This window comes from Phyllobates terribilis, unplaced genomic scaffold, assembly GCF_046119375.1.
Source record: "Phyllobates terribilis strain yellow unplaced genomic scaffold, ASM4611937v1 Scaffold_11__3_contigs__length_659146591, whole genome shotgun sequence".
NCBI lineage: Eukaryota > Metazoa > Chordata > Amphibia > Anura > Dendrobatidae > Phyllobates > Phyllobates terribilis.
In genome coordinates this window covers 318,499,610-318,517,900 of record NW_027362771.1, presented here as the reverse complement: position 1 = coordinate 318,517,900, position 18,291 = coordinate 318,499,610, and the positions used below count along the sequence as shown (strand labels likewise).

Sequence of the window (18,291 nt, the reverse complement as noted above, 5' to 3'; positions counted from 1 at the left end):
CTAGGTTCTTCAAAGTAGCCACCTTTTGCTTTGATGACTGCTTTGCACACTCTTGGCATTCTCTTGATGAGCTTCAAGAGGTAGTCACCGGAAATGGTCTTCCAACAATCTTGAAGGAGTTCTCAGAGATGCTTAGCTCTTGTTGGCCTTTTTGCCTTCACTCTGCGGTCCAGCTCACCCCAAATTCATTTCTTAAAGTAATGATGGCCACTCGTTTTTCTTTACTTAGCTGCTTTTTTCTTGCCATAATACAAATTCTAACAGTCTATTCAGTAGGACTATCAGCTGTGTATCCACCAGACTTCTGCACAACACAACTGATGGTCCCAACCCCATTTATAAGGCAAGAAATCCCACTTATTAAACCTGACAGGGCACACCTGTGAAGTGAAAACCATTTCCGGTGACTACTTCTTGAAGCTCATCAAGAGAATGCCAAGAGTGTGCAAAGCAGTCATCAAAGCAAAAGGTGGTTACTTTGAAGAACCTAGAATATAAGACATATTTTCAGTTGTTTCACACTTTTTTGTTAAGTATATATTTCCACATGTGTTAACTCATAGTTTTGATGCCTTCAGTGTGAATGTACAATTTTCAAAGTCATGAAAATACAGAAAAATCTTTAAATGAGAAGGTGTGTCCAAACTTTTGGTCTGTTCTGTATATTGCTTATATTTAAGTGAAAAATTTATTGTAGTACAATGTGAACATCAGACATTTAATAATTTTATGATACAATAATCAAGATATTTAGATAGAACATAATATATATTTATTGGAATACAACTTTAGAACACAAAAAAATGTAATAAATTGTAAATATGTAATACACTATGTAATATTGATTACACATATATATATACATAGTGGGATTTCTTGTCTTATAAATGGGGTTGGGACCATCAGTTGTGTTGTGCAGAAGTCAGGTGGATACACAGCTGATAGTTCTTCTGAATATACTGTTAGCTGCTTTTTTCTTGCCATAATACAAATTCTAAGTAAAGAAAAATGAGTGGCCTTCATTACTTTAAGAAATGATGGTCAGTCAGTCCGAAAAATTGGGCAAACTTTGAAAGTGTCCCCAAGTGCAGTTGCAAAAACCTTCAAGCGCTACTAAGAAACTGGCTCACATGAGGACCGCCCCAGGAAAGGAAGACCAAGAGTCACCTCTGCTTCTGAGGATAAGTTTATCCGAGTCACCAGCCTCAGAAATCGCAGGTTAACAGCAGCTCAGATTAGAGACCAAGTCAATGCCACACAGTGTTCTAGCAGCAGACACATCTCTTCAACAACTGTTAAGAGGAGACTTTGTGCAGCAGGCCTTCATGGTAAAATAGCTGCTAGGAAACCACTGCTAAGGACAGGCAACAAGCCGAAGAGACTTGTTTGAGCTAAAGAACACAAGAAATGGACATTAGACCAGTGGAAATCTGTGCTTTGGTCTGATGACTCCAAATTTGAGATCTTTAGTTCCAACCATCGTGTCTTTGTGCGACGCAGAAAAGGTGAACGGATGGACTCTACATGCCTGGTTCCCATCGTGAAGCATGGAGGAGGAGGTGTGATGGTGTGGGGGTGCTTTGCTGGTGACACTGTTGGGGATTTATTCAAAATTGAAGGCATACTGAACCAGCATGGCTACCACAGCATCTTGCAGCGGCATGCTATTCCATCCAGTTTGCATTTAGTTGGACCATCATTTATTTTTCAACAGGACAATGACCCCAAACACAACTCCAGCCTGTGTAAGGGCTATTTGACCAAGAAGGAGAGTGATGGGGTGCTACGCCAGATGACCTGGCCTCTACAGTCACCAGACCTGAACCCAATCGAGATGGTTTGGGGTGAGCTGGACCGCAGAGTGAAGGCAAAAGGGCCAACAAGTGCTAAGCATCTCTGGGAACTCCTTCAAGATTGTTGGAAGACCATTTCCGGTCACTACCTCTTGAAGCTCATCAAGAGAATGCCAAGAGTGTGCAGAGCAGTCATCAAAGCAAAAGGTGGCTACTTTGAAGAACCTAGAATATAAGACATATTTTCAGTTGTTTCACACTTTTTTGTTAAGTATATAATTCCACATGTGTTAATTCATAGTTTTGATGCCCTCAGTGTGAATGTACAATTTTCATAGTCATGAAAATACAGAAAAATCTTTAAATGAAAAGGTGTGTCCAAACTTTTGGTCTGTACTAATATATATATAATAATATGTAAATAAATATATATATAAATAATAAATAAATAAATATATATATAATATGAATATATTGGGCCATTTACATGGATGCACCTAAATTAAATGGGAATGGTTGGTGATATCAACTTCCTGTTTGTGGCACGTTAGTATATGGGAGGGGGAAAACTTTTCCAGATGGGTGGTGACCATGGTGGCCATTTTGAAGTTGGCCATTTTGTATCCAACTTTATTTTTTTTTCAATGGGAAGAGGGTCATGTGACACATCAAACTTATTGAGAATTTCATAAGAAAAACAATGGGGTGTTTGGTTTTAACGTAACTTTATTTCTTTCTTTTACAAGTTTATGACCACTTATAAAATGTGTTTAAAGTGCTGCCCATTGTGTTGGATTGTCAATGCAACCCTCTTCTCCCACTCTTGACACACTGATAGCGACACCGCAGAAGAAATGCTAGCACAGGCTTACAGTATTCTTGATGGTATGGTGTGGTATATGGGGTACAAACCTCAATGCCACTGGATATCTGAAATTGATGGAAAAAATAAAGGTAACACTCAAATAACACATCCTAGCTCTGAATGAATGAAATATTCTCATTGAATACTTTGTTCTGTACAAAGTTGAATGTGCTGACAACAAAATCACACAAAAATCATCAATGGAAATCAAATTTATTAACCAATGGAGGCCTGGATTTGGAGTCACCCCCAAAATTAAAGTGGAAAAACACACTACAGGCTGATCCTACGTTGATGTAATGTCCTTAAAACAAGTCAAAATGAGGCTCAGTATTGTGTGTGGCCTCCACGTTCCTGTATGACCTCCCTACAACGCCTGGGCATGCTCCTAATGAGGTTGCGGATGGTCTCCTCTGGGATCTCCTCCCAGACCTGGACTAAAGCATCCGCCAACTCCTGGACAGTCTGTGGTGCAACTTAACGTTGGTGGATGGATGGAGCGAGACACGATGTCCCAGATGTGCTCAATTGGATTCAGGTCTGGGGAACGTGCAGGCCAGTCCATAGCTTCAATGCCTTCATCTTGCCAGAACTGCTGACACACTCCAGCCACATGAGGTCTGGCATTGTCCTGCTTTAGGAGGAACCCAGGGCCAACCGCACCAGTATATGGTCTCACAAGGGGTCTGAGGATCTCATCTCGGTACCTAATGGCAGTCAGGCTACCTCTGGCGAGCACATGGAGGGCTTCCAAAGAAATGCCACCCCACACCATTACTGACCCACTGCCAAACCGGTCATGCTGAAGGATGTTGCAGGCAGCAGATTGCTCTCCACGGCGTCTCCAGACTCTGTCACATGTGCTCAGTGTGAACCTGCTTTCATCTGTGAAGAGCACAGGGCTCCAGTGGCGACTTTGCCAATCCTGGTGTTCTGTGGCAAATGCCAAGCGTCCTGCACGGTGTTGGGCTGTGAGCACAACCCCCATCTGTGGACGTTGGGCCCTCATGGAGTTGGTTTCTAACCGTTTGTGCAGACACATGCACATTTGTGGCCTGCTGGAGGTCATTTTGCAGGGCTCTGGCAGTGCTTCTCCTGTTCTTCCTTGCACAAAGGCGGAGGTAGCGGTCCTCTGCTGGGTTGTTGCCCTCCTACGGCCCCCTCCACGTCTCCTGGTGTACTGGCCTGTCTCCTGGTAGCGCCTCCAGCCTCTGGACACTACGCTGACAGACACAGCAAACCTTCTTGCCACAGCTCGCACTGATGTGCCATCCTGGATGAGCTGCACTACCTGAGCAACTTCTGTGGGTTGTAGAGTCCGTCTCATGCTACCACGAGTGTGAAAGCACAACCAACATTCAAAAGTGACCAAAACATCAGACAGAAAGCATTGGTACTGAGATGTGATCTGTGGTCCCCACCTGCAGAACCACTCCTTTATTGAATGTGTCTTGATAATTGCCAATAATTTCCATCTATTGTCTATTCCATTTGCACAACAGCATGTGAAATTGTTTGTCAATCAGTGTTGCTTCCTAAGTGGACAGCTTGATTTCACAGAAGTTTGATTTACTTGGAGTTATATTCTGTTAAGTGTTCCCTTTAGTTCTTTGAGCAGTGTATATAATATATATATATGTGTGTGTGTGTGTGTTTAAAGAGGTAAAACTGCTTAAGGGTATGTGCACACGATGCAGAAATGCTCAGGATTTTTTCCTGAGCGTTTCTGCATCTCTCTGGCAGGAAAAAACGCATGCGGATTGTACATGCGGTTTCCTGCCAGGGACATGCGGAAATGAAGCGGTCTTCACTTTCATTTCCGCATGCGGGTTGACAAGCGCTTCCCAAGCGATTTTAGCATCACTTGGAAAGTGCTTGTCAACTTTACACTATATAACTCCATGCCACCGGCATGGATTTATATAGTGTGTGAATGTCAAAAAATAAAAAATAAATCTATACTTTACCCTCTGATGGCCCCCGGTGTCCTGCTTCATCGGTCCCGGCTGCCGGCAGTGAAGACTTTAGGACCTTCCGACGTCAGCGTCACGTGACCCGTCACATGACTCTGACGTCAGCGAAGGTCCTTCATTCAACCGCGAAGTGCCCGGGAAGCCAGCAGGACGCAGCGCGGGCCGTCAGAAGGTGAGAATATATATATTTTTTATTTTATTCTTTTTTTTTTAATGGTACCTGTGTCTGGATGAGAGTCCTCTCATCCACACCCGGGTACCATCCGCACATTAGACCGCATGAAAAGCGCATCAACATATACAGTGATGCGGATTCCATGCGGTCTAATGCAAGTCAATGGCGGCAAAAGAGCAGCGTTTCCGCAAAATTAATTGAAATCCGCATCATGGGCACAGCACATGCGGATTTCCATTGGGGAACATTGCTGCCCTTCTACCATGCGTTTTTAATGTGTTTCCGCGGCGTTTACGCAACTGCAAAAACGCCGCGGAAACGCATGAAAAACGCATCGTGTGAACTCAGCCTAAAGCATTTATCATCGATTTGTCGACTGATAAATGTTAGATCAGTGGATGTAAATGTGGTGATGAATAATTAAATGCTGAGGTAGAACACCATAGACACTTTGCGTAAGGCCCCCATGGCTGTAATTTTGATAGTCCTGTGAAGCCTAGCTTCATACGAAATTTCCATTTTCATGATATACTGCGATGTACCAACCAACCAACACCATTAAAGGGGACTCCAATATTTAAGACAAAAATTATAGTAATTAATTTGAAAAAAAATTATATAAACATGTAAATTTCCCCTCGTTTTTTCCCTTTTAGAAATAAATAAAATAAATATATCTAGTATCACTGCGTCTGTAAAAGCCCAGTCTTATCAAAATATAAAATTAAAATTAATTAACCTATGAAGAAAATACTGTAAAGAGGGAAAAAAAAGCCTTCGGTCACCACCTTTCCCTATAAAAAAAAAAGTTCTGAAAGCATTGCATGTACCCTATATTGATAACAATAAAACAGCCGACCACATAAAAAATGAAAGCCAAAAAGTAAAAACATTCCAGGTCCTGGATAATGGCAATGCAAAGTGAATGAATTTTTATTTTTTTTTTAACAAACTTGTGAGTTTTTTTTTTATCACTTAAAGAAAAAAAATCTATGCAAATTTGGCATCACTGCTGTTATACTGACCTGGAGGATCCTCTTTACCAACTTGATAATGAAATTAAAATTGGCCAGTCCTTAAGGGGTCAAATGTGGTGGTTTTTTTTAGTGCTTTTTCTTATTTAAGCGCTCTAGTGATGCTACTAGTCTAAGTTCTGCCCTTAGTATTATACTTACCAATCACCTTCAGCTGTTCCTGGTGCCACTTTGATCCTGATCTGCCATCTTGTGACTGCAACATCTGACTGACCGGAAGTCAGAGGTAATGGTCACAAGCGCTCAATGCAAGTCTGAGAATCTCTTTCTGGCTCTTAAAGCCTTACATGCAGTTGTGACTTCTGGAGCGCTCAGCAAGCATTGGTGCAATCCGGCAGAAGACTGACTGGAGCAGCGCTGATAACATGAGGGCAGCGGCTGGTGGGTATAATACTGGGGGCAGGGAACTTGCATTAGTAGCACCACTCCAGCGCTGCAGTAAAAAACAAAACGCTGGAGTAGTGCTTTACTGATGAAACAGAAGCCTTGCTATTTTCACACTGGCCATTAGGTCCATGAGATAAATAAGTCCTATTCTTTCTGGCTCTTACCTTAGTGTCTTGAATAGAAGTTTTCTGGACAGAAGTCATTGTGAAAAGTGAGGGAGAAGAACCCGAGAAGAATGAGTCTGTTATCAGGCTTAGTGGCCAGTGTGTAAATTGTACAAAAATAAAAGATATGTATCTATTTATATTATATTTTTGTTTTATAGTGATATGGAGAATTTAATTAAAACCTAATTTAAAAAAGTCCATTAAAATAAAGAAAATGTTTTAAACAGTAGTTTCAATGACACCTTCCCTTTAAGAAGTAACCATTGCCTGCGTTTTTATTTCTATCCCAATAATGCAGATTCCTGATATAGTGTTCATAAATTGGTGGCTTCCAGGCCTGGTAGCCGTGGTCGTGTACTGTCTGAGCCCACTTGGCCTGTCACAACTGATGAATTCCTTGTATGAAGTGAATCAGTAGGGAGGTATATAATTGGCCTACATGTTGCTAAATCTTTCTGCTTCCAAATGAAGATAAACTGCAGCATGGCATGACTGTTTCAGAAGATTCATTTTGCTTGAATATTGTAATAAACAAAACACAGATCTAGCTCAAAAGCTGTATTCTCCAGATTATATAGGAACTTGGTGTTGTGTTGATTCTTTATTCCAACTCGTGCCTTTAAAAGAAAACCTATATAATGGTCCTTGTTAAGTGGTCAGACTATATGGATTTTTAGTTTTTTTTTTTTTTTTTTTTGTGTGGAAGATTTGTCATTTAAGAATATCACTTGTGGAGATGATCTATAGGTATGTTTGATTCATTTCGTAGGGATTCTTCTTTTTTTCCCCACAAATTCAGTCTATGACATAGTAAAGTTTCTGAGCTGAGGGCATAGAACTGGCATGCCAGCCATCCATTCTTGCTGCGTTGGTGTTGATGTTTAATTACAGGTGCTGTTGAGAGTTTAACAGATATTCAGTGTATTGCAAGCAAATGTGCAGAGTACTTGCGTATTGAACTTCACCCATAGGAATGGAGATTACATTTTGGGAAATCTGTGCCTAGATTTTTAATTGGAAAACAAATATTCAGCAGTGATTCGGGCGATTTTTCATATAAGTGCCATGTTCACATTCGCATCCTTTTACCACAGAAGCCATGTCCCTGTGCTGTCACAAATATGGCAGAAAAGTGCCAAGTAATAACTGAATTTCCGACAACCTGATCTTGTTTTGTAGCTTGTTCTGGATTTTCTAATGACCTAATAACCTACCATTAAGTCACTCATCAACTCCTTGTAAACTTTGCCTGCTTATAAACCATTTAAAAGACTGCTACTTGAAATGCACAGGACAGTTCTGACTTTTTTGTGGTTTGCAATTCATGGTGTTTACCATTTTAGAAGCCACTTTTATTACAGTATGTTTGTTACTAAACTGTATAACTGCTTTCCACTGTTTGTACCGTTAAATACTTAAAGGGAATCGCCAGGTTTTTGCTACCTAATCTGAGAGCAGCATAATGTAGGGGCAGAGACCCTGATTTCAGCGACTAGAGGACTAGTCAAACCACACCACCACCACTGATTGGCAGCTTTCTGTGTACACTGTACATGGGCAGAAATCTACCAGTCAGGAGTGGGGGCAGGGTAATACAGAGCTCAGCATTGAGAGAACTGATAGATCAGCAGCAGGCAGAGAAAACCATTTTTAATACAAACTGCAGCACCCAGTAAAGTAATCAGCATGTGTGACTGAGGCAGCTGACGTGATGAAGAGAGTCAGTGTACAGGAACCCGGAGCAGATCCCTGGGGGAACAGGAGCGAGGCGAGTATGTGTTTGTGTTCTCGTTTTTGTTTTTTTTTTCATATGTTTATGGGATGTTTGCATGTATATACGTAGGAGGCTATGGGAGGCTCATAATAATAATAATTTTTATTTATTTTTATATAGCACCAACATATTCCCCAGTACTTTACATACAGTTATATGAAAAAGTTTGGGCACCCCTATTAATCTTAAGCTTAATGTTTTATAAAAATTGCTGTTTTCGCAACAGCTATTTCAGTTTGATATATGTAATAACTGTTGGACACAGTAATGTTTCTGCCTTGAAATGAGGTTTATTGTACTAACAGAAAATGTGCAATCTGCATTCAAACAAAATTTGACAGGTGCATAAGTATGGGCACCTCACCAGAAAAGTGACATTAATATTTAGTAGATCCCCCTTTTGCAAAAATAACAGCCTCTAGTCGCTTCCTGTAGCTTTTAATGATTTACTGGATCCTGGATGAAGGTATTTTTGACCATTCCTCTTTACAAAACAATTCCAGTTCAGTTAAGTTTGATGGTCGCCGAGCATGGACAGCCCTCTTCAAATGATCCCACAGATGTTCAATGATATTCAGGTCTGGGGACTGAGATGGCCATTCCAGAACATTGTAATTGTTCCTCTGCATGAATGCCTGAGTAGATTTGGAGCGGTGTTTTGGATCATTGTCTTGCTGAAAGATCCATCCCCTGCGTAACTTCAACTTTGTCACTGATTCTTGAACATTCTTGTCAAGAATCTGCTGATACTGAGTGGAATCCATGCGTCCCTCAACTTTAACAAGATTCCCGGTGCCGGCATTGGCCACCCAGCCTCAAAGCATGATGGAACCTCCACCAAATTTTACTGTGGGTAGCAAGTGTTTTTCTTGGAATGCTGTTTTTTTTTTGCCGCCATGCATAACGCCTTTTTGTATGGCCAAACAACTCAATCTTTGTTTCATCAGTCCACAGGACCTTCTTCCAAAAAGAAATTGGCTTCTCCAAATGTGCTTTTGCATACCTCAGCCGACACTGTTTGTGGCGTGCTTGCAGAAACGGCTTCTTTCGCATCACTCTCCCATACAGCTTCTCCTTGTGCAAAGTGCGTTGTATAGTTGACCGATGCACAGTGACACCATCTGCAGCAAGTTGATGCTGCAGCTCTCTGGAGGTGGTCTGAGCGTTGTCCTTGACTGATCTCACCATTCTTCTTCTCTGCCTTTCTGATTTTTTTCTTGGCCTGCCACTTCTGGCCTTAACAAGAACTGTCCCTGTGTTCTTCCATTTCCTTACTATGTTCCTCACAGTGGAAACTGACAGGTTAAATCTCTGAGAGAGCTTTTTGTATCCTTCCCCTGAACAACTATGTTGAATAATCTTTGTTTTCAGATCATTTGACAGTTCTTTTGAGGAGCCCGTGATGCCACTCTTCAGAGGAGATTCAAACAGGAGAACAACTTGCAAGTGGCCACTTTAAGTAGCTTTTCTCATGATTGCATACACCTGGCTATGAAGTTCAAAGCTCAATGAGGTTACAAAACCAAAAAAAGTGCTTTAGTAAGTCAGTGAAAAGTAGGTAGGAGTATTTAAAACAAGAAAATGATAATGGTGCCCATACTTATGCACCTGTCAAATTTTGTTTGAATGCAGATTGCACATTTTCTGTTAGTACAATAAACCTAATTTCAAGGCAGAAACATTACTGTGTCCAACAGTTATTACATATATCAAACTGAAATAGCTGTTGCAAAAGCACCAATTTTTATAAAACATTAAGATTAATAGGGGTGCCCAAACTTTTTCATATAACTGTACATTATCATCGCTGTCCCCATTGGGGCTCACAATCTAAATTCCCTATAAGTATGTCTTTGGAGTGTCGGAGGAAACCGGAGAACCCAGAGGAAACCCAAGCAAACACGGGGAGAACATACAAACTCCATACAGATGTTGTCCTTGGTGGGATTTGAACCCAGCGCTGCAAGGCTGCAGTGCTGACCACTGAGCCACCCTGCTGCCCTAATGTATTTAGGGAGCTATGTGAGTACTCCTACTGTATATAGGATGCTACATGGGGGCTTATACTTCATTCAGAGAGCTATGCGGGAGCTCATGCTGTATATAGGGGGCTATATGCGGCTCATACTGTATATATAGACGCTATGTGGGTGCTCGCACTATATACAGGGGGCTATGTGGTGACTCATACTGTATATAGAGAGGCTATATGGGGGCTCATACTGTATGTAAGGGTGTATGTGGGGGCTCATACGGCATATATGGGGGGCTGTGTGCGGGTTCATTCTGCATTTAAGGGGGCTGTGTGTGGGCTCATACTGCATATAAGGGGGCTGTGTGCAGGCTCAGAAGGCATACAGGGGTACAGGGTGGCTATATGCGGGTTCATACAGCTTAAAGAGGGTTGTCAGCATATTTAAATCTACTCAATATTAAGTGATACAATTAACATATTCATTACAATTATTTATATTAATATTAATATTGAGCAGAATTAATTTTAGCCTATTGGTTTTGCCCTCCACCATAGTCACAGTCTCACGTGGCCTTTCGGGAAAATGAATTTCCCACCACTGGTCTATACTATTGCCCACTGCAACAAAAGAGAATATACCTTTTAACTCAGCAGTGCAACACTATGACATATGCTGGAGTTTGCTTTCAGTACATAAATAGGTAGTTTTCATATTGTATGTGCTAAATATAAACCTTAAAGGGGTATTCCCATCTCCAAGATCCTATCCCAATATGTAGTAAGTGTAATAGTCAGGGCCGGCTCCAGGTTTTTCTGGGCCCCGGGCGAAAGAGTCTCAGTGGGCCCCTTTAGCACATACCACTATTCATGATGCACAGATACCGCAGAGAAATATATATATATATATATATATATATATATATATATGTATAATATATATATATATAATATATATATATATGTATATGTATAATAGTACAATGCCAAAGATTTCACTTCTTACATTACATGAGTGATATCTATTGTAAATTCCACAGTAGCTCAGAAACCGGCGAATCGCTCCACACAGTATAATTACCCCCATATAATGCTCCATACGGAATACTGGCCCCCATATAACTCTCCATACAGAATACTGGCCCCCATATAATGCTCCATACATGATACTAGTCCCCTTATAACGCTCCATACAGGATACTGGCCCCCATATAATGCTCCAAGCAGTCTGCTCCCCCCCACATAATGCCCTATGCAGGCTGTCCCCCCCCCCCCCCCCCTTATAATGCCCCATGTTGGATGTCACCCCCCCATATAATGCCCCTTTCAGGATGTCACCCCCCCCCATATAATGTCCCTTTCAGGATGTCACCCCCCCCATATAATGCCCCATGCAGGATGTCACTCACCCCCCCATATAATGCCCCATGCAGGATATCATCCCCCCATATTATTCCCCATGCAGGATGTCACCCCCTCATACAATGCCCCATGCAGGATGTCACCCCCTCATACAATGCCCCATGCAGGATGTCACCCCCCCCCCCATATAATGCCCCATACGGGATATCATCCCCCCATATAATGCCCCATGCAGGATGTCAGCCCCCCATATAATGCCCCATGCAGGATGTCAGCCCCCCATACAATGCCCCATGCAGGATGTCACCCCCCCCCCCATATTATGCCCCATACAGGATATAACCCCCCCCATATAATGCCCCATGCTGGATATCACCCCCCCATATAATACCCCATACTGGATATCACCACCCCCCCCCCCCCCCCCATATAGTGCCCCATACAGGATATCATCCCCCCATATAATGCCTCCATACATAAAAAAAAAAAAATCAAAAATATCAAATACTCACCTCACTCCTCCTCACCTGCTGCCGCTGCTCAGGTCCGGACTCAAGCGTTGCCGGCGTCTTCCCGCTCTGCGCTGCCTGTGACGGCTCAGGGGAGGGCGCGGTAGAAAGACGTCACTGCACCCTCTGACCTGAGACGTCAGAGGGAGCGCACAGCAGGAAGACAGCTGATCTGCGGAGGCACGGGGAGAGGTAAGTATCCGGCTGCCGGGGCCCTGAGCAAGCGGGGGAGAAGGGCGGGCGCTGGTACTGCTCTCCTCCGCCCATAGCCCGGCGGGGTGCCCCACAGCAAGTGGGCCCCCCGCCTGCTCAGGGCCCTGGCACTTGCCCGGGTGCTGACGCTGGCCCTGGTAATAGTATTCGCAAATACCTACAATTAAAAATGTAGTATAGTTTTTCTGATTCCTCATGTGCAGGCATTGCAGTAGTTTAGGTATCCATGGTTACGACCACTAGCAACTAGCTAACATGTCACTAGATCAGTGGTCGTAACCATGGATACTTAAGGTCCTGTAATGCCTGCACATGAGTAAAGAGACATAGCGAATCAGAAGAACTATACTACATTTCTAATTGGAGGTATTTGCTAATATTATTATTATTACATCTACTACATATTGGGATAGGATCTTGGAGATGGGAATACCCCTTTAAGGCTATGTTTACACCCGAGTTTTTTTTTGTTTTTGTTTTTTAAGGAAATCGCTTAAAGAAACACTTATTTTTTGGAGGAGTTTTTAATTTCCTGAAATGATTTTGTAGACTTTTTTTCCCCCCAAATCCAATCATTCTTTGCAGTCTTTTGTTTTGCTATTGCAGGTTTCCTTTAGGATCTATTTAGAAGCAGTGCCATACTTTTTTTTTTTTTCCCCTCTTCACCAGGATTTTTTGAAAACCTTTTAAGAAAAGGCTCTTATGAACAGCAAAATGGATTTTGCATAGAGAGGAACAAGAAGTGTTTTCTAAGCGTTTTTTAGAAAAAAAAACTCTTCAAAAACTGTGACCGTAGCCTACAGGTGATGTGAATTCCACCTGACTGTCAGAAGCATTACCAGCTAACCTGGTATAGTCCTTGTGCATCTCCCCGTAAAGAAAAATTCTAATAAGTTTTGGTAAAACAGTTTCCAGGTATTAAAAAATGCGCTAAATTCAGTGGGGAAGGTGGCTAATGATGCTCATTGTGTATTTTTTTTCTTTCTTTTTATCTTGTAGTTGGTAGGAGGGCATGATCTCCTTTGCTTGTGGATTTCCTTAAACCAGCTCTGAGTTGATATTCTTTGGTGTTAGCAGGTTTGTGAGAGTGTAGAGAATTACCAAAATCTCAGTAATCAGAGTATAAACTAGTGTCCACATTTTCCATTTGCATTCTTCAATCTCATACCATTTTCCTTTAGCTATTTGTGGAAAGTTTTTTTTTTAAGTCGTTTAAATGCCAAACCAAAGCTTGGAAATGTAAAAATGCTGTTACACTTCACTCAAATGTATATTTTTTTCCCTCCCCTGCAGTATTAGAAGCTCAAGTCGTTTGGTTTTTCTAATAAGAGCAGATTTGGTCACCACATTAATGTGGTTAAATGCTATACCTTGTGAACCCTCATTAATCAGCCCTTACACGGGCTGTGCTGTGCGCTCCATTTCTCACTTGATAAGCGAATGTTTGCCCTTTACTGACAAGCTTTTAATGAAAGCAAAATTCAGCACTTAGCTGAGTAATGTATAGAGTGCAGGTACTTCAGCACATGAAGTCTACTCTGTATTTTAGGCATCTTGTCTTTCATTGCACTGAATGTGTGTAATACAAATGCTCAAGTAAATGGATGAAATGAATACTACTTTTTTGTTTTGTTTTTTTTGCTTTGAATTTTTTACAGTCTGTATTAAAATTGTTAAATATAAGTAGCTTTCCAGTAAACCAGTGAAGTTTACAAAGAAAACTCTACAGCACAGTTCTGCGCGGTTGGCAGAATCCAACTCCACCTTCCACATAACCATGCAGTATATATTTATTTGAAGTATAGCTTATTGCATGTTTACTTGGATAGGAATTTTGAAAAGTTTAGAATTTTTTTTTTAGTGCTCTGAAGTAGCTGGGAGTTTGGCTTCTAGACTCTGCAGACCTCATACAGCTGTAAAGTCTGTGATTTTATCTCTTTATTTGTTAGTATAATTCAGATGAGGAGCACAAAAAATTAGTTCAGTGTCTACCAGCTAGTGTACGTTTTGGTTTGGGTTTCTCTCTGACTGGGTGGCAGTTTTTTGCAAAATAGGCATCTCCTCACCTCTCCATTCATTCTCAGATACACAAAGTATTAAGAATGCATTGTGCCTTGAAGATGTCTTCTGCCTAATTTCGGGTGTTGTATTTCTAATTCCCATTAGGTTAAACAAAGGCTGGTTTATATAACTGTTGCAAGGATTTTTTTTATTATTTAGACTGAAAAGTAGACTAGGCAATTTTTTTGTAAAAGCGACCCCTTCAGGTAGTACATTACAAAAGGGGCATTTACACTGTAAGATGATTGTGCACAAATGTTGTTAAAGATGCTCATTTCATGAATATCTTGCTGTGTAGTCAGGCTGCCGATCATTCGATGAACTAGCAAAATGCTTGTTCATCAGATGAAATAATCTTCTAGGTGGGTGGTCCTATCAGTGACTGACTGCTGTCTCAGTATGCACACTGATACATGGATAGCTGTCAATCACTGATCAGACCGCCCACTGGACCGAAATTCCCAGAAACAGCAGAAATGTCATTAGTGAAAGAAATATCTGTCTGGGAATCCAATTTGTTAAGGTTGGAATCACTTCAATGTTTAGGATTCCATATTGGGAACAGAATGACTGAATTCATTCCCGGCACAGAGCTGTCACATGAATGACGCCATTGATGCTAGACAGACGTCATGGAATTTACATGGGGTCCAGTAAAAATGACAGAACTGTGACTGACCATCGTAGCAGAGCCTGCATAACTAATGTCAATCTAGCCTTAGTTCACACAGCATTGCTTTGGCAGGAATAGGGCCACATTCACACATCAGAATTTGAGCAGTGTTTGTATGCCAAAACCACATATGAAACCAATACAGAAAATGTATAAGGCCACAACCCCCCACTATCAGTATTTGGTCAGTATTTTTTCTCAGGAGTGGGAGCCAAAACCCGGAGTGGGTGATCAATGCTGAATTGGTGACTTGTTTCTATTATACATTTTCTCTGATTGTTCCTCACCTGGTTTTGTCTTCCACTCCTGAGAAAAAATACTGACCGAATACTGATAGTGGGGCCGTGGCCTAATGGAAATAATTTAACTTCTTGAATTTTTAACCAACTCTGGTATTGGGGGATAAATACTGATGTAAAACACTCATCAAAATGCTGCAAGGTCATGTCATGTCATGCGCACATGGCCTTGGTCTACACAAGTTTGCTGCCTCTACAGTGAATGAATGAGTACACTTGTTGTTACATTAAAATGAGCATATTGAAAATCAAGAAAGTTGTAGAACATTTTGTTTATACACTTTTTTTTTATTGTATAACATAAATTCTTCTTAACAAATAAAGCAGCACTCTGCAACACTAAGTATGCGAACATGAAATTTGAATGGCATTACTGCTGTAGAAAATAGAAATAACCTTGAAATCTATGCGCATAAATTGGCCATTCATGTGTACCTGGTAGGCACGGTATGGTGTTTCTCGATACCAGGACCCTACCAATGTGAACTCCTCTCTAAGAGACATAAGCCTGCTTGTGTATGGGAAGGCAAGATCGTGCTGCAATTAAAACCGCATGTGGCCTAGAGACGGAGCGGCAGTAGCTGTTCCTAGTAAGCACCTGTACACACCTATTTCTTGTTTTGGATGTGCCGGTCAGTTTTTTCTGTTTATAAATTTTTCTTCTTTAAAAGAAAACCATGCTATTTAAGTTCCTGGTTTTTAAGGTTGGTTATGTAGGTGGACATGAATTTTGGTGAGGAGCTAATCTGCTGAAATTCGAATTCAGTGTGCATGAATTTGTCCAGAAAATTTGATACTCGTGGAATTTATTCACTTCAAATCTGTTGTACCTTATTATGCTCTGCATCTCAAGAGACCACAAAGCATAATTAATGTAGCGTTAAAAAAAGCCTCTTTTCTGCTCAACTGCCCCACCCCGGCAGCTACCTCCGGACTCTTCTTACCGACTGTTCTGTACTCCTTCATTCTGCACGGAGTACTGAGTAGAGTTCAGGCAACATACGTCCTGATATCAGAGGCCTACACAGTGCAGAGTGTAGATGGAGGAAGAGATGGCGCATGATGTAGAGGACCAGACATTGAGCAGAGCGGTGAGGTGTGTTTTGCCTTTTTGAATTGAGAGAATCCAATTTTTTTTTTTGTAAGATTCATGTCCAAATTCAATTTACTGCAAGCCTATTTACTAATCTCTAATGAACAGTCCTGATAACTTTCATGTAGTATACTAAAGCTTTGCTGATCTTGTAGCCTTCACCTTTTGTTGTGTAATGCTATGTGCCCACGTTGCGGACCTGAAGCATATTTTTTACGCTTCTCCCTGGCGGGAAAATCGCATGCGGATATTACATGCGGTTTTCCCGCCAGGTAGAAGCGTTTGTGAGGCGTCTTTGCATGCATTTCCGCATGCGGGTTATCAAGCACTTCTCCAAGCATCACTTGGAAAAGTGCTTGACAACTTGTTCAGAATGGTAAAAAATAAAAAAATAAACTTTATACTCACCTTCTGATGCATCCTCTGCCCCGTCCGGAGTCTTGAGCGGCTCACACTGTTGTGTGCAGGACCTGCGGTGACGTCATTGAGTCATGTGGTGGGTCACATGACTCAATGACGTGGCAGGTCCTTCAGACAACAGCGCGACGGAGGGAAAACATCAGAAGATAAGTATAAACTTTATTTTATTCTTTTTTTTACAGGTTCTTTGGTACCCAGGTCTGGATGAGAGTCTCCTCTCATCCAGACTTGGGTACCATCCGCACATTGATTCCGCTGCGCTTCCGCAAAATTAATGAACATGCTGCGGATTTTTGACTGCAGCATATACGCTGCGGAAAAATCCGCAGCATGGGCATTGACATTGCGGAATGCCATTGGGGACCATGGGGTGCGGATATACATGCGTTTTTCAAGCGTTTACGCTGCGGAAATTCCGCAGCATATACGCTTGAAAAACGCTACGTGGGCACACAGCCTAAAGAAATATTTTTTTTTCTCAGGGCTTGTGACATTTCTCTTCTATGTGGTGCCATTGAAGTTTTCTTTGTTAGGTAACCTGTCTGCTGGACACCTGTGTAATGAATCAATATTTTATCTTAGTGAGGTCCATACAAATAACCACACCTGTTGTTTCTATATTACCACCAAGTTTTACTGTAAATTATTAGTGCACACTGACTTTTTATGGAAATTCTCCAGTTATGCGAACTTTGTTTATTTTCTTACAGGTTGTTCAAGTGTTAAATGCTGATGCCATGGTGGGGAAGCTGAGCTCTGGGGAATTCAAAACCATTCATCTTTCCAGCATCAGACCTCCCAGACTTGAAGGTGAAGGATCACAGGTAAGGACTGTTCTTTCTCCTGGGACCTACATTGATAATTGCTGCAGTTTTAAATATGTAGCAGCGCTGAATTGGGCATTTATATTTCTCTTGAGCACTGAAATCACTGTGTGTGGTTTTCTACAAGGCTATTGGTTTGTACATAAGAGCAGACTTGATGGACCATGTGATCCCTTTCTTTCTTCAATCCTCTGCATCTGCAATACCAGACAAAACCTGTGGTTAGTCACGGCACTGTTTCTGGCAGAAAGCAGCCCTGTTTTTCTAATCTTGTACAAGCCTTTTACTACAATGAGACATGCATTTTTGTGCATTTAGAAATACTGGCATAGCATTTGTTTATGAAATGGAGGAGGAGACATGCCAAATTCATCTAAATAGAATTATAGTTTATCAAATGTGTGCCAAATGAAGTGCCTTGTGTCACTTTGATAAGGTTGGCTCAATGTGCCTTTTGTGCCAACTGCTTCCCATGACTATTAATAAATGTGCTTGAATATGTGAGCATATGTACTTCTATTTAATTACTTTTTATGTTGCAAAAGCTTTAAATCCATAACCTATGTGCGGCATTAACAAGTATTTAAAGTAGTAAATATGAATTACTCACCTTGACACTATGTTTACATGCCTGGAGCAAATCCTTAGTGTATGGTAAATCCACGTTTTGCTGCAATTGATTGAGCCTTGGCTTCAT

At 41.4% G+C, this 18,291-nt stretch overlaps 1 protein-coding gene across 2 annotated transcripts in view; it reads left to right on the top strand.

Annotated features, from left to right (window-relative positions):
• SND1 (staphylococcal nuclease and tudor domain containing 1) overlaps positions 1-18,291 on the top strand; it is a 693,764-nt gene that overhangs the window by 60,491 nt on the left and 614,982 nt on the right. For both annotated transcript variants that reach the window (XM_073652562.1, XM_073652561.1), the window contains exon 10: positions 17,481-17,594. In XM_073652562.1, coding sequence (XP_073508663.1) covers positions 17,481-17,594 — 114 coding nt within the window. The remainder of the gene's footprint in view (positions 1-17,480; positions 17,595-18,291) is intronic.